The 14,571-nt window shown below is 33.4% G+C and overlaps 2 protein-coding genes across 2 annotated transcripts in view; one reads left to right on the top strand and one right to left on the bottom strand.

Annotated features, from left to right (window-relative positions):
• The window catches only part of LOC106110069, a 102,300-nt gene extending 96,322 nt beyond the window's left edge, over positions 1–5,978 (bottom strand). Inside the window, exon 1 of the mRNA XM_013291755.1 lies at positions 5,945–5,978. Coding sequence (XP_013147209.1) covers positions 5,945–5,978 — 34 coding nt within the window. The remainder of the gene's footprint in view (positions 1–5,944) is intronic.
• Positions 4,372–14,571, top strand: part of LOC106110068 (protein furry) — a 94,929-nt gene continuing 84,729 nt past the window's right edge. The window contains 12 exon segments of the mRNA XM_013291754.1: positions 4,372–4,532; positions 6,981–7,087; positions 7,530–7,751; positions 8,494–8,645; positions 8,749–8,948; positions 9,523–9,738; positions 9,959–10,082; positions 11,353–11,574; positions 11,999–12,233; positions 12,495–13,116; positions 13,344–13,527; positions 13,919–14,184. Of these exon segments, the coding sequence (XP_013147208.1) occupies positions 7,018–7,087; positions 7,530–7,751; positions 8,494–8,645; positions 8,749–8,948; positions 9,523–9,738; positions 9,959–10,082; positions 11,353–11,574; positions 11,999–12,233; positions 12,495–13,116; positions 13,344–13,527; positions 13,919–14,184 (2,513 nt within the window). The 5' untranslated portion in view covers positions 4,372–4,532; positions 6,981–7,017.

Here is a 14,571-nt window from a genome sequence, read left to right as displayed (position 1 = left end):
CGGGAAACGGCACAACACCGCCACCATTCCGCAGCTCGCTAATAAACATGCCGCCGCGCCGCGGACACCCTCTACAACACAGTGACATAGTATGACATATCATTTAAAAAAAATTAAACCAGAAAATCGAAACACCAAGCTGTTTAACCCAAAAAAATTCAAGATGCAAAAAAGAAATATAACAATAACAAAAAAAGATACCCTAAATTAATTTTTTTTAGCTATTTAAGATATACCTGCACTTTTACTTTAAATCAAAAATAATAAAAAAGATTGGTGTCATTTATTACATTTTTAAAAATTAAATAAATTACACTTAAAAAGTAAATAAAACTGTGAATTTATAAACTATCGCCATGTTATAACAAACGAGTCTGTATTCTACATTAATTATTGGACTAACAGATTTTAGTTATCAGCAACGCTAAAAAATCATGTTGGCGAATTTTTTTTTTTCGATGTTTCATATAAACACTCCAATTTTAATAATTGTATAGACTAGTGGTCGCCCGTAGCTTCGTCAGCGCAGAGTAAAAAAAAGTAGCCTGTAATCTTCCACGCACATCAGCTAACTTTCCCTCAAAGTTCCGCCTAAATCACTGCAGCCGTTCCGGAAATTTCCCAGAATAAACGCTGTTAGCAGTTTATAACAATTTTTTTAACATTACAATTTACTAACGCCCAAATATTGAATCAATTCTTAACAAAACGTAAAAAAAGGCGTTACTATCTTATTGATATTTAAAGACCGTTCTCATAATATATTGTGTGAAAAAAGTGCTAAATAAACATTCCGCTTAATAATGTTTATTAAATGAAGACAGGTTAAGTTTATTTAAAAAATAAACATGCAATTATTGTAACGTAAATAGCCGTCGTCCGTGACCCCATCCGAGTAGAAGATTAATTTTAGAAAAAGCCGCCATCGTTATTTTAACTCGTAATATTATTTGTATTGTAATGTAAATTAATTTGTATTTATATTAATATTTTATTTTTTCTGGCTTTACCTTGATGTGCAGCATATGCCTAATCATATACGAGTAATATCAACACATATAATATTACAATTATACATACATAATCTTACTAATATTATAAATACGAAAGTTTATTTGGATGGATATATGTTAAAGTTTGCCGCCTAAACGGCAAAATTTGGTTTGGATGTAGAACATAGTTAGGAAGAACACTTAGGTTACTTATTTTTGTTTTTTGTTAATTCCTCTCGGACGCGGAACTCTCGGGCGAAAGCTAGTGTGAGATATTTATAGGTACATATTATAATTTCACAGCCCACAATTTTGGTGACAAAATTTGATAAATCATCCATCTTTAGTTCCTTTTCCTTTCTTATAAGAAAAATATTGGAAGGGAACATGGGTTTAACCGTGGAGTAGACGCATTGGAAGGGGAAACATCCTTTTTGTGTGCGTCTCATACTTTTCGCAGATTAGGGGTAGGCAACGCATCCGCTATTGCGAATGTCTATGGGCAGCGGTCGCTTCGCCATTTCGGCGGATTCAGGTCGCCACTTGCTCGTTTGCCACGTTATGATTTTAAAAAAAGGCTCGAAATACGTAATTAAAACATTTGTACATGAAAACACTTATGTCAATTGACTGGTAATTCAGCAGAATTACTTGTAATCAAAGTAGCAAATTTACGCCCTTTGTATAAAAGAAAACGTAAAGATTCGATACACTTGCATCGCAAGTATCGCGTAGCGCGAGATACTAACTTACGACGTTAAACTGTTGACGCAAATTATCTATTCCCTCAAGGTATGTGAATACACGGCTGACGGGTATTTACTAAATGTCAATTGTGTACACTAACTCGGCTATCTTCAAATTCTCACTCCAATCTTAACAAATTGGTAGCGAGGGACCGGGTTTGCTGATGGTAGAACAAAATGTCGTTGACGTGTGCTTGTATTTCGTAAATGTTTCGATGATTTACGTTGCGTTATGTACGAAGGGCCTTAGGTTTTTAGAATTAAAAACAATTATATGATTATGTTTAATAACAATAGAGAATTTATTTCGTAAATAATTTCTTAGCGCTCACGTACATTTTAATAGAATTCATAAATATGATCAATATTGGCAATAGGTACTTAAAGCCATTTTTTTTAATAATCAAAAGAAACCCTAAATGCAAATGCATGTTGTTAAATTTCATTGATTTGTTGACAATGTGAACTGTGATACAATGAGAAAATCTTGTATTACGAGTAATACACGTTTTTAGTAATACACGACAAAAAATATTTTCGATAACATACGAGTAAACTGATCATCACATCGCGCGGAATACAACTAAAACTATTCAAATCCAGAAGGAGCTTATTACAATATTTTGAAGTTTCTAGAATTATGTAAATTATAATACAAATTCTGAGAAACGTCTCGGCATGTGAAACTTGACACAGAGATACCGTACAGAAAAAATACCGGTGAAAAGTGTTGTTCTTTATACCTCGTATATATGTATTTTAAATCATACTAATATTATAAATGCGAAAGTTTAGATGAATAGATGGATGGATGTTTGTTAGATTTTGTAGCCTAAACAGCTGAACGCATTTCGATGAAATTTGGCATATGTAGATGTAGAGGATAGTCTGGAAGAACACATAGGCTACTCACTTTTGTTTTCATTTAATTCCACGCGGACGGAGTCGCGGGCAAAAGCTAGTGTATGATAAAAGTCTAAATACACTTTAAATTTATCCTAATGTGCCTGAAATGTTACGGTTAAAACAGTTAAAGCAATTGTATTTTCACCTGCCGGCGAACACAACTTCTTCCACGTGAAAAATAGTTTATCATAAAACCCGAAAGGGAATACTCACTTCTTTGTATTGCAACGTATTTTTGTAAATTATTAAGTATTTCTGATTAAAAAATAATGTGAATTCATAAAAACGTTCACGTTCTACTTCAAACTTTTAGGACATAACTTTCATAAAATCCTTTTTTTGTGCTCGCCAATGTTCAGACGAGATCACGGTAGTGACGGGTGCGGGATGGCAGGACTCGGCGAAGGAGAGCACGGCTTTTACCCATCAGGGATGTTTATGGGCAGAGGTCGCTTTCCATTTCGGTGGATTCAGGTGGCCGCTTGCTCGTTTTCCACCTTATATACTCGTACTTAAAGCTAAATAAATAAATAAGTGTTACAGAGACGTAACATTGCCGCGTCTTCACTTAGATTAGGTGGAGTCGTGGTCAAGCGCTGGTTTATTTATGTTAAAAAAAGAGACATCTAATGGAAAATTTTGAGCTTATAGGTCCAGTTGTTTAAGATACATCTGATATATGGGAATAAGTTCGGTCAATTTATAAATGCCAAAGTACATACAGAAAAAAATTGGTGCGGATGTTCAAAATACAAGAAAAGTGCACATTAATCCCCTACTTGAAATGCGAATTATTTTACCTTGTGACTAGCTAATTCGGTTAATATGGTAATGTAAATTGATCGGTGTAATTTATCTGATAAACAAACGAGCAGCCCAAACGAGTCGATCAGCTTGATACTAAATAGTCTCGCTCTGACAAGCTATAGACCATATTTGGACAACAGCTGGCCCGCTGTAAGATATGATCTGACCCCCGAGACAATTAAAAAAATTACTTACAATTAAAAAAGGTAATTGGGGAATGACAGTGAGGCAGCAAACGTTGTCCTTTAATATTGCGGCCCACGAACGTATTTGCACGCTAAAGTTTGGCCCTCAACATGTCAAAGGCTGCCCATACCTGCTATAGATCTGCAAGATATCTCACCCGGCGGGTATAAATAAAAGTAAATTATGATAGCTTACTAGCGCCCTCTATTTTCCATTTTAACGTCTATATTCATCAAAGACATTCAAATCAAATAATATGTAGATGAGCCATAATTTTTTTTCACCCGTGGTACTTTCTTTGAAAGGTACATGTATAGACATTTAACAAAACATTTTGCAAAATTATAAAAACCTCCATCTTTTGTTGAAAAAAAAAAAATTTATAAATGTTACTAACTAAATGTTATTTAAGGACATCTATTGACAATAAAATAATTATACTCATGGCGACATTTTTAGTGTGATCATCACTATCTGTTGATGGATCCTTAAAACCATTAGGTGTATTTAAAATAACTGCCAGTAGATGTCACTAAACAGTATTTAATTAAGAACTGATACTGTTCGTCACTCGAAAACTTTTTTCATTTGATTTAGCACTTTATAAAACATTTTTTAATTCATTGTTATGTGTAAAAAATAAAACCTGAATCTAACAGAATCAAAAGTCAAATTAATCGATATATTTTATGTGTCAAAATCGCGACATGGCAACAATATCAGATGACATTTTTAGCTTTTGAATGTGTCAAACGAGATTTTACGATAGATAAATGTGAAAATGAGTAATGGTGAGAAAGATTTCTTTTAATTTGCCACAGTTTTTATCATAAATTGAAGTACAATGAAATTCACCTTAAAAAGTTGTATATTTTAGGGCAAATTATAACACAAGGTAAGCTATTCCGAATACACCGTTTCTTCTCAATTTGTCACATACATCTTATTGATATTTCAAGCTTCAATAACATGTTATTATCGTTAATTTTAGCACTTCATGCGTTTGTTGAAGTATTAACTTTTCATATGCGAATATCCTCACAGGTTTACAAATACGTGCGTGTTATTTTAGTACAATAGTATCATAATTTAATGTCAGCGTCAATTACAATTCTATGAAATAAGACCGTATTTATAAATGTATCATTTTTATTTGGAACTGAGGTAAATATGCATTTAAATATTTCCATGCTGTTGATTACGAGATGCAATTATTTTTGCAAATTTCCTAATTTCGGTCTGCATCAGTATCTTATAATTTATGGCAAAAGGGTTCATATATGTTATGTTGTATACATATTCTTATCTTGTGATGCATTAAAAGTGAATGACCATTAATCAATTTGAACTTGGTGGATATTTATGATTGGATTGAATCTGTGCTTCAATGCATGGAAGTGTATATGAAGTGTGTATGATTGATACAATGTTACTTGTACCAATTTACTGTTCCAAGCATCTAAATATATATAGCTAGGAATCATGTATTCTAATTAGTTTATTCTAGGAATTTTATGGTTATTTTAAGATGGCTTTTACTTGTTTTTTATGAGGTGTGAGTTGAAATTGTAATTATAACTACTGTTATATTTAGCTTTATATTTAAAATGATAAATTATTATCTTCTACCCTCAAAGATATGCCAGACAGTCGTACTGCTAATAATATAATACAGTTTTTTGGTCATTATTGTGTGAATACTTAGGTTGAAAGAGTGAAATATTACTTTATACTGTATGGTTGTAAAAATAAAGATTACTTCAACATTATAAACAATGTAACTCAAAGTATTCTGTATCTTGACTTCGTAAATTGTTTTTGTGAAAATATTTCTCCATGCTGGCATTTCAGTACATATTGATACATATGCACAAAATACCTACTTTTCATTCTGTCAAATACATCTTATTTTATGGGTTCTTTGTTTTAGAAATTCACAGATCTGAAATGGAATTAAACTAGGATTTATTTACTAAATCTTTTATTAATTGTATGAAACGAACATATGGAAGGGTAGTTCTTACTCATAACTTACATTTGTCGGAACTTTTAATGTTCTAAAACATCCTACATTTTTTTAAAGGGTCAGATAAAATAGAACAGAAAACATGTTAATTTGAACCTGTGCATATCCACTGACATCTATACATAGTAGCTTATAAGCCATGATTTTTATGCCTTTTTCTTTTCGTAATTATTGATGGATAGCGGTAATTAACACCAGTAAGCATATAAATTAAAAATGACAAGTATAAAATAAGTACCGGGTTGTGTATTAAGTCACATAAAAGCATAAGGTATTATAACCAATCAGCGACCTGTCTATTTCTATAGAGGTCATTGCTAATATATTAAGCAAAGTGACCAAGCCATACTTGATTTGTCAGCACACTGAGTAATTTCACCCTTTTTCACTTTGTACTTGAATCAATTTGTTTAAATTAAAACATGTATTACTAAAATTGTAACTCATGTGAGACATCAAATCATATTAAAAAATTGTACATTAAACATTCAATATTAAAGAATTAAAGATTACTTTCTAATACATTTATATGGGAGAAACATTTTTAAAAACCATTCAGTAGGTACTTTTGAATTTAACAGAAATAAACAAAAGATAAACATTTCTCAAGTATTAATTACAAGTAAAAGGATATTCCTGGAACATAGATACGATAATACAATGTTGCATAGAACAAAGCAATATTCTTAATATTATAATGTCAAGCTTCATATTATAATAGCTTTGGGTACACATTGAAATTAAGCCTAAATTGTACATTGTAGTTAATAGTCCATTAAGTGGATTATATTCTTTTTGTGCATTTTTTTATGAATGTATAATAAGTGGAAACAAATGGTTATTTGTTAATATTTTAGAACAGGATATGACTTATTATTACATATAAGTTGAAAATGCAAATTCTAGTTAATAAATTAATTTGTTATTGATAAACAGATAAGTGAAAAACTTAGTTGACATTATTAGTATGATATTTGCATACCAGAAGTAATTAAAGATAATGTAGTAATGATTCAATCTGTATACTAATGTTTAAAAGAGAAAAGATTTGTATTCTTGAAATAACTATTGGGCCAATTTCAAAAATCCTTTACCATTAAAGCTACATTATCACTTAGTAAAATAGGCTATATTTTTAAAATACATGTGGAGGAAGTCGCGAGCAACAGCTAGTGTAGAAATAAAAAGTGCATTTAAACATGTAACATGTTCTCCGATTATTATAACTTTATCGGAGCTGAAATTGTCATCAATTTTAGAGTTATTTATGCATTACGATGTAATAGTATGTTCATAAGTTCAAATTGTTTTATTCAGCAGCTGTTTAGCAACAGTAACAACACCGAAGGTTAAAATGATGACATTTGATACATCTGATATGATGAATGCTGCCCCACCTGATACTCATTCCGAAGATGCAACAGGTAATTCATTCACAAACACTTTGTCATACTTACGCGTTTTTTAACACCGCTGCAAATAGGTCGTCACTAGCACACCCTTGGTTCTGTCGCTTATATTCAGCCCTGAATTATGCCACACATTCCTTTATATGTTAACTAAATACTGACGCATTGTCAAAAGTAAGAAAAACTAGTGAAACCCTACATGATAATTGTTTTAATTTAACTTGAGTTTTTCTCCCAAAACATATGTTCATAAATGTTTATACACAATTAAAAAAAAGAATGACATGTTTATTGCATTGTAGTAATAGATATATTTGTTAATTAACAAACGTCATTAATACTTGTAATGAGTCAACTACCTTTCCAATCAATCCTACTTATACTTGAAAAATTGAGTTATTTATTAACCAAAATATACACATTGTAACAATTTAATGTGATTTATGTTTATATTCAGGAATGGAGGAAACTCCATCATCAATGGTGTCTAGTGAAGCCGAGTCTGAAGGCAGTGTGATATTGGAGCAAAGAGCCCATGATGGCGAAGCTCCCATGCCCTTCAGTAGTGACGCGAGTGTCTCAGAAGCACACGCCTCTCAGGACAGGTCCGCCCCAACACTAACGGCCAACGACTGGAGAAATGTCGGCAACTCACTGGCATCTATCATCTCAACAAGAGGTATTCATTTATAACCTATAGATTTGTAAACACGTTTTCTAGTCCCTTCTTTATTACTCAGAATGACTGGGATAGCTATATCATACTTCATACTAATATTATAAATGGGAAAGTTTAGATCGATGGATGTTTGTCTGTTAAAGTTTGTAGCCTAAACGGCTAAACTGATTTCTATAAAATTTGTTAGAGTTGTAGAGAACATTCTGGAAGAACACATAGGGTACTTACTTTTGTTATTTTTTTTATTCTATGCGGGCAAAAGCTAGTTTAGTAATAAAAGTGTCACAATAGTTGTATAGTTTAATTCTTACTATTCATTATCAAAACCTGACCAAAGAAAATATCATTATTATTGAAATATAGTATAACACGAAATTATGATTAATATCTATGAATAATATGTTTTCTACAAATAGTTGTTTAACTTTCTTTGTTTATGATCATTTGATTGAGCCATATACATTCACACTTTACATAAACATGTGAGTATGTATAACTCATTTAAACTCATCCAACCTTGCTAATAGTATTGTAGTCTTTATAGATTTAATAATGACTTAAAATTTATATAGATTAATCAAAGAAATTAAATTGAAACTTATATTCTTACTATATTAGAGCTAAAAAGAATTAAATTTTTGGGATATCAATTGTAATGATATGTTTTAAACATTAGTTAAGGTTTAATTGAGATTATTACTTTTTAATGCCTATATTTTTAAATAATTTTTATAAATTCCAGGCTCAATGCTACCATGGGGTCCACACAAAGGACCTATCGTTCCACCCACAGATATGGACCACCGTCCGGGAGAGTATGTTATGAGGCTATTATTTACTGAATTCACCGTTCAAGCTGAGAGAAAAATGGAAGCAGTGATGGCTGAACCATTGGTATGTAATTATTTTATAGAACCTCCTAAACAGCATGTGATTTAGCACAAAGTGTTCTCTGTTCTGACTTAACTATAGTTCTAAGTATTTGCTAATCTTTTAGGAGAAGCCTTTGAACAAAACCCTTCAGCGTGGTGAAGATCCACAACTTGATCAGATTCTATCAGCATTTGGTACAGTCGCTGAGCATTGCCTGCCTTCTTTGCTCCGAGCCCTGTTTGGTTGGCTCGAAAGACAAATGGCTGATTCACCGCAACTCAGTGAACAAGCAAAAAAGCCACAACACGATTCACGCAACAAAAGGTGAGATAAAACATTCACATGTAAATTTTTAGCTAAGACACGTGTCGAGCAGATTGGAATCAAATTTTACGTATGAATAGCAACAATAAGGCACATCTAAGATAAAGATGTCTTGTCATTTAAATAGTCTAAAATTAATAACAATTGGTAACTGGCGTCACGCGCTTTTTTTTTTCATCCAAAAAGTCAATATAAAAGTCGGTACCCAAAAACATTTCAGATATTGTTTGTCAGTTTCTGTACAATTGACATCTCTCATTCTGTTATATTGAGCCTATATTTCATTGTAATATAAAATAAAATCAGGAAATAACTCATTCAAGTTAGCTGAAAATCGAATAACTCCCTTGAGTTGTTGATTAAATTTCTTCATAATACAGATATTCTACATATTGTATCTATTCTCTTACCATTTTAGCGTCACCATCGTATTTTCTTTTATTTGTAAAGTGTCTTCCAACATTTGGTACAATACATCACAAGTTGTGAGTCTAATCTTTAATCTATTATTTAGTTTTATTTTGTAAAAATTGTTTTTTTTTATTTAGCTTTAATATAACCATTATTTTTGCAGTATAATATACATAGTTGCTGGAAGTGGGGCTGGGACGGAGACCACTGAACGTAGCTGCGAGGAGTTGCAGGCGGAGAGACGAGACCTGGCCGTAGAGTTCCTCTTCTGCCTAGCTCTGATTGAGGTGCTGCGTCAACTGCCCTTCCATCCAGGACACGAGGATCTAGTGCATTACATTGAGACACTGGCCTTCAAACGATTCAATTATAAAGAAGGGTGAGTTCAAATTGATTAGAACATGATATAAACATTAAAGCAGGACGTAACAATTGACTCGTGAAATACAATTTTTTCATGCTATAATATCTGTTATTAAAAATACATTTTTGACCATATTATTATAACTTTGTGAAATATAATTTGTTCACATTGAAGTTTACCTTTTGTTAGATATATTATTTAATATCTATAGATACTAATATGTTTGAAATTATAGGCTCCAATCGAACCCTAACGCGGCCAACGTGCATATAATAGCTGACCTCTACGCAGAAGTAATCGGCGCCCTGGCGCAATCACGCTTCTCCTCCGTTCGGAAACGATTCACGGCGGAACTCAAGGTAAATATATACAAATATAACATACTAGCTTTCGCCCACACTCCGTCCGCGTGTATTTAAAAAAATCAAAAGTGTGTAGCCTATGTGTTCATCCAGACTATTCTCTACATCTATGCTAAATATCGTCGTAATCCGTTCAGCCATTTAGGTTACAAATTCTAACAAACATCCATCTATTCATCTAGACTTTTTTCATTTTTAATATTAGTATTAGAACTTACTAAGATTAGACTAACAGGACATTTTAATGAAACTATGGCACTAGATGTGTAATTTCTGTCTACTTTGTTAAGTTTAAGGTTAAGCTTTAAGTCATTTAACTTGGTACCTTTATAGAAATCCACTATACTTAAAAAAAAAATCGAATTTCCACCAATGGCGACCGCTAGTCTATAGTACTTCGTATATTTACATCCGTAAACGTCTATTAGCATATACCTGCGACTTATGATTATCACATATGTATTATAACAATTAGTATCTAGAACATGATATAGTTCAGTTTTGTAACACACAGTTATAACATACGCTAAAGACAGAGAGAAATGGAAAGTGTTAGAGGAGGCCTTTGTCGAAAGACAAGCTGTTTCTCGGGAGTATCCGCTTGCCGATAAATAGAATATAGATTAGAAAATTAGTGGACAATCATTTTTATGTTTATAATATTTAATTAGTTCCTTTTTTTACTTTTTGTTTTTAATATTTATGTTTTGTTTAACTTAAGCTTTGATTTCTTTTAATTTATAATAATGATTGTCACATGGAATCTCCCTAAGTATTAGATAGCATGTAACTGTAAATTTAAAATATTACTTTAATTTAAGAACAGCAATAAAGGCTTATTTTATTTTATTTTATTTATTTAACATATAATAGAGTGTCTGAAAACGGTTAATGATGATAAAAGTATGAATAATGGTTTTTAACCATGTCATTATCACTATTGTATAATTAATATTATAATATAAATTGTTGTCTTGTCTTTAACTAGCTGTCGCCCGTGACTCCGTCCTTTCGGAAATAAAAAACTCAGTAGTTTATGTTTTCTTCCAGATTATGTTCTACAATTATGCCAAATGTCAAACAGATTAAGCCATTTTAGAGATAGCAAACATCCATCTAGACTTTCACTTTTATATTAGTAATATATTAAAGAATAATATCAACTCATAACAAATTCAGTGTTACCAACACAGTACTTAACTATGCTTATATTTGACTTTTTTTAAGATTTCTATATTCACATTTTTACTTTATAATTTGTGAACAGGATCTAAAGTCTCGAGAACCATCACCGCATTCGACACAAAGCATCATATCTTTGCTGATGGGCATGAAGTTCTTCCGAGTGAAGATGGTGCCCATTGAAGAGTTCGAGGCATCGTTTCAATTTCTGCAAGAATGTGCTCAATATTTCCTTGAGGTGAAGGACAAAGATATACGACATGCGTTAGCTGGTCTCTTTGTGGAGATATTAGTGCCAGTTGCTGCGGTAAGCTATCATTTATTGTTTTTTTTTAATCAACATCTACAGACTCTTTTTTCCACGGTTTATATAATTCTTTTTGTTGCGTATTTTCATGTTATATTAATGAGTTCCTTATTATATTATATACATATTTTTAGTTTTTTTTTCTTTGTTTTTATTAAATTTATTAATATTTTAAGTTATGCTAAATACAATAACACTACTTCTAAACAATATTTTGACTTATACTAAAACAACAGTTATCTTCGCATTATGATGTGTTAATTTCGATTTACGTTGTATTGTATGTGGAGGTGTTTACCAAATTGTTAGATTTATTGTTGAAACAATGTATTGAAACATTATTTTCTCTCCAGAATCCTTAAGAAAATAGAAGTGTTCCGATGATTAAATCTCACAATTTAATGGGTAAATAATTTTATTTTAGACTGTGAAAAACGAAGTGAATGTACCATGTTTGAAGAACTTTGTCGAAATGCTGTACAGTCATACATTGGATGCCAGCACCAAGTCTAAGCATCGGCTGGCGCTGTTCCCTCTGGTCACCTGTCTGCTCTGTGTCTCACAGAAGCAGTTCTTCTTAGCCAACTGGCATTGCTTCCTCGCTATGTGTCTGTCACATCTCAAGAACAGAGACCCGAAGATGTGCAGAGTGGCACTAGGTGAGTTGATTTATTTTAACACTAGCTTTCGCCCGCGACTTTGTCTGCGCGATATTGACAAAAAACAAATGTGAGTAGCCTATGTGTTCTTCCAGACTATCCTCTACATTTACAGCACATTTTAGCAAAATCTGTTCAGCCGTTTAGGGTCCAAACATCCATCCAACCATCATGATATGGCTAAAGATACATAATACAACATTTTAAGCATATTTCTTTGTGTACTTCTATACAAAACACAGTACTTTTTTAATATTTCAGAAGCGTTATACCGTCTGCTCTGGGTGTACATGATAAGGATCAAATGCGAAAGCAATTCTGCCACTCATTCTCGGCTGCAGAGTATCGTCAACTCCCTCTTCCCGAAGGGTTCCAAAGGCGTAGTCCCTCGTGACACACCCTTGAATATATTCGTCAAAATCATTCAGTTCATAGCTCAAGAGAGACTGGACTTCGCTATGAGAGAGATAGTATTCGATCTGCTAATGGTCGGAAGACCGATCAAGATAATTATGACACCTGAAAGAATGTCTATAGGTCTTCGAGCGTTTTTGGTCGTAGCTGATAGTCTTCAACAGAAAGAAGGTGAACCACCGATGCCCCGGACTTCGGGGACTTTGCCATCCGGGAATACTTTAAGAGTTAAGAAGACTTTTCTCAATAAAATGTTAACTGATGAAACAGCAAGGTCTATTGGGATGAGTGCATATTTCCCTTATGTCAGGCGAGTGCTGGTGGAGATACTGAGGGCGTTGGATGCGCACTACGGCCGGCCATTGATGCTGACCAATACACAGAATGTTACCAAAGAACAAGAAATTAATACAGGCGAGAGGAAGCCTAGAATTGATCTATTCAGGACTTGCGTTGCCGCAATACCGCGGTAAGTACTTTATTATATTTTATAAGTATTAAGAATGGTTGAACAGTTTATGCTACAAACTCTAACCTAACAACCATCCATTCCTCCATCTAACCATTCATCTTTCGCATTAATAATATTCGCAAGTTAGTTTGTTGTTATATCATAGTTAACTGAAGAAAAATATTCCTTTTCCGTTCAAACATTTTTAGCAAAAATATTTTAACAGCATTGTTTATCTCATGCAGCCTCATCCCCGAGGGAATGAGTTCAAGTGAGCTGGTAGACCTGTTGTGCCGGCTGACAGTGCATATGGATGAAGAGCTCCGGGGCCTGTCCTTCCAGAGCCTCCAGACCCTCATCGTGGACTTCCCGGAGTGGAGGCAGGATGTGCTCGCTGGCTTCACGCAGTTCCTCGCCAAGGATGTACAGGTTGTTATTATTTTATACTTATATGTTTATTAAAATTAATAAAACAAAGAAGTCTATATAGCATGCCCAGAGCAGGATTTTTAAGCATACATGTTAGTTGAAATGTTAAAAGCAAATACAGTGGATGGATACGCTAGATTCCAAGACATTTTATTATGTTTTCTCGCTTATCCAATTTCGACAGTACTTAGGGTAGTATAGTAGGATAGTACCACTTAGGGTCCTTCAAAAAGCGAGGCTATCATTTCCTCAAAGGCCGGCAACGCATCTGTAGTTCCTCTGGTGTTGCGGATGTCCATGGGCATCGTTGACCACCTCAGTGTTCTCGTCGCTTGTTTGCTTCCTTTTATTATAAAAAAAAAACTTAAATTCGCTTTTATAAATATTTCAGGACACCACACCCCAGTTGGTTGAGAATGGTCTTCGAATGCTGCTACAGCTTATAACTAGCTGGAAGAATGGTGAACCAGCAGCTTCCGCGCCTGCAACGCCCTCCGCGCCCTCCGCGCCCACCGCACCCGCTGTGCCTACCGCGCCCACCGCGCCTATGAAACACGAGCCGCTGTTATCTGTGCTCAGAGGTGCTGAGGCTCTTGGCCTCGTCATGTTGTGCCAATGCAAGGCCTATCCTAGGCGATTGGCTGTACATATACTAAGGTTTGCATAGTACTATTTCCTTGTTTAATATAACTTTCATATCTTAGTATGATAATTTTTTGTAGATTTAAGATAGTTAGGAAAGATTTTGGGAAACGAGAGATTGGAAAAGTTTAGAGTGGTAGACGGTTCTTACTATATTTATATAGATATGTTCTATGTTCTGAATTACTAGGTAGAAGGTTTAATGGTACTGGACGTATTCAACAAATACATTATAACATTGTTTTATAAAAAAATGCTTGTCTATACAGTCGGTTTACAGTTGATATTTTTATTACAAGCTATTTTGATCTATACTCTTGCTTGTGCATCCGGTTTAGGCTGGACAGAACAATAAGTCATACTAAAAAGTAAAAAAAAAAAAACAATTATCTTGTGACGTGG

Source organism: Papilio polytes, unplaced genomic scaffold (assembly GCF_000836215.1).
Source record: "Papilio polytes unplaced genomic scaffold, Ppol_1.0 DF820889.1, whole genome shotgun sequence".
NCBI classification, from domain to species: domain Eukaryota; kingdom Metazoa; phylum Arthropoda; class Insecta; order Lepidoptera; family Papilionidae; genus Papilio; species Papilio polytes.
The sequence above is the reverse complement of the archived record's forward strand: the minus strand, read 5'-3'. Positions and strand labels throughout refer to the sequence as shown.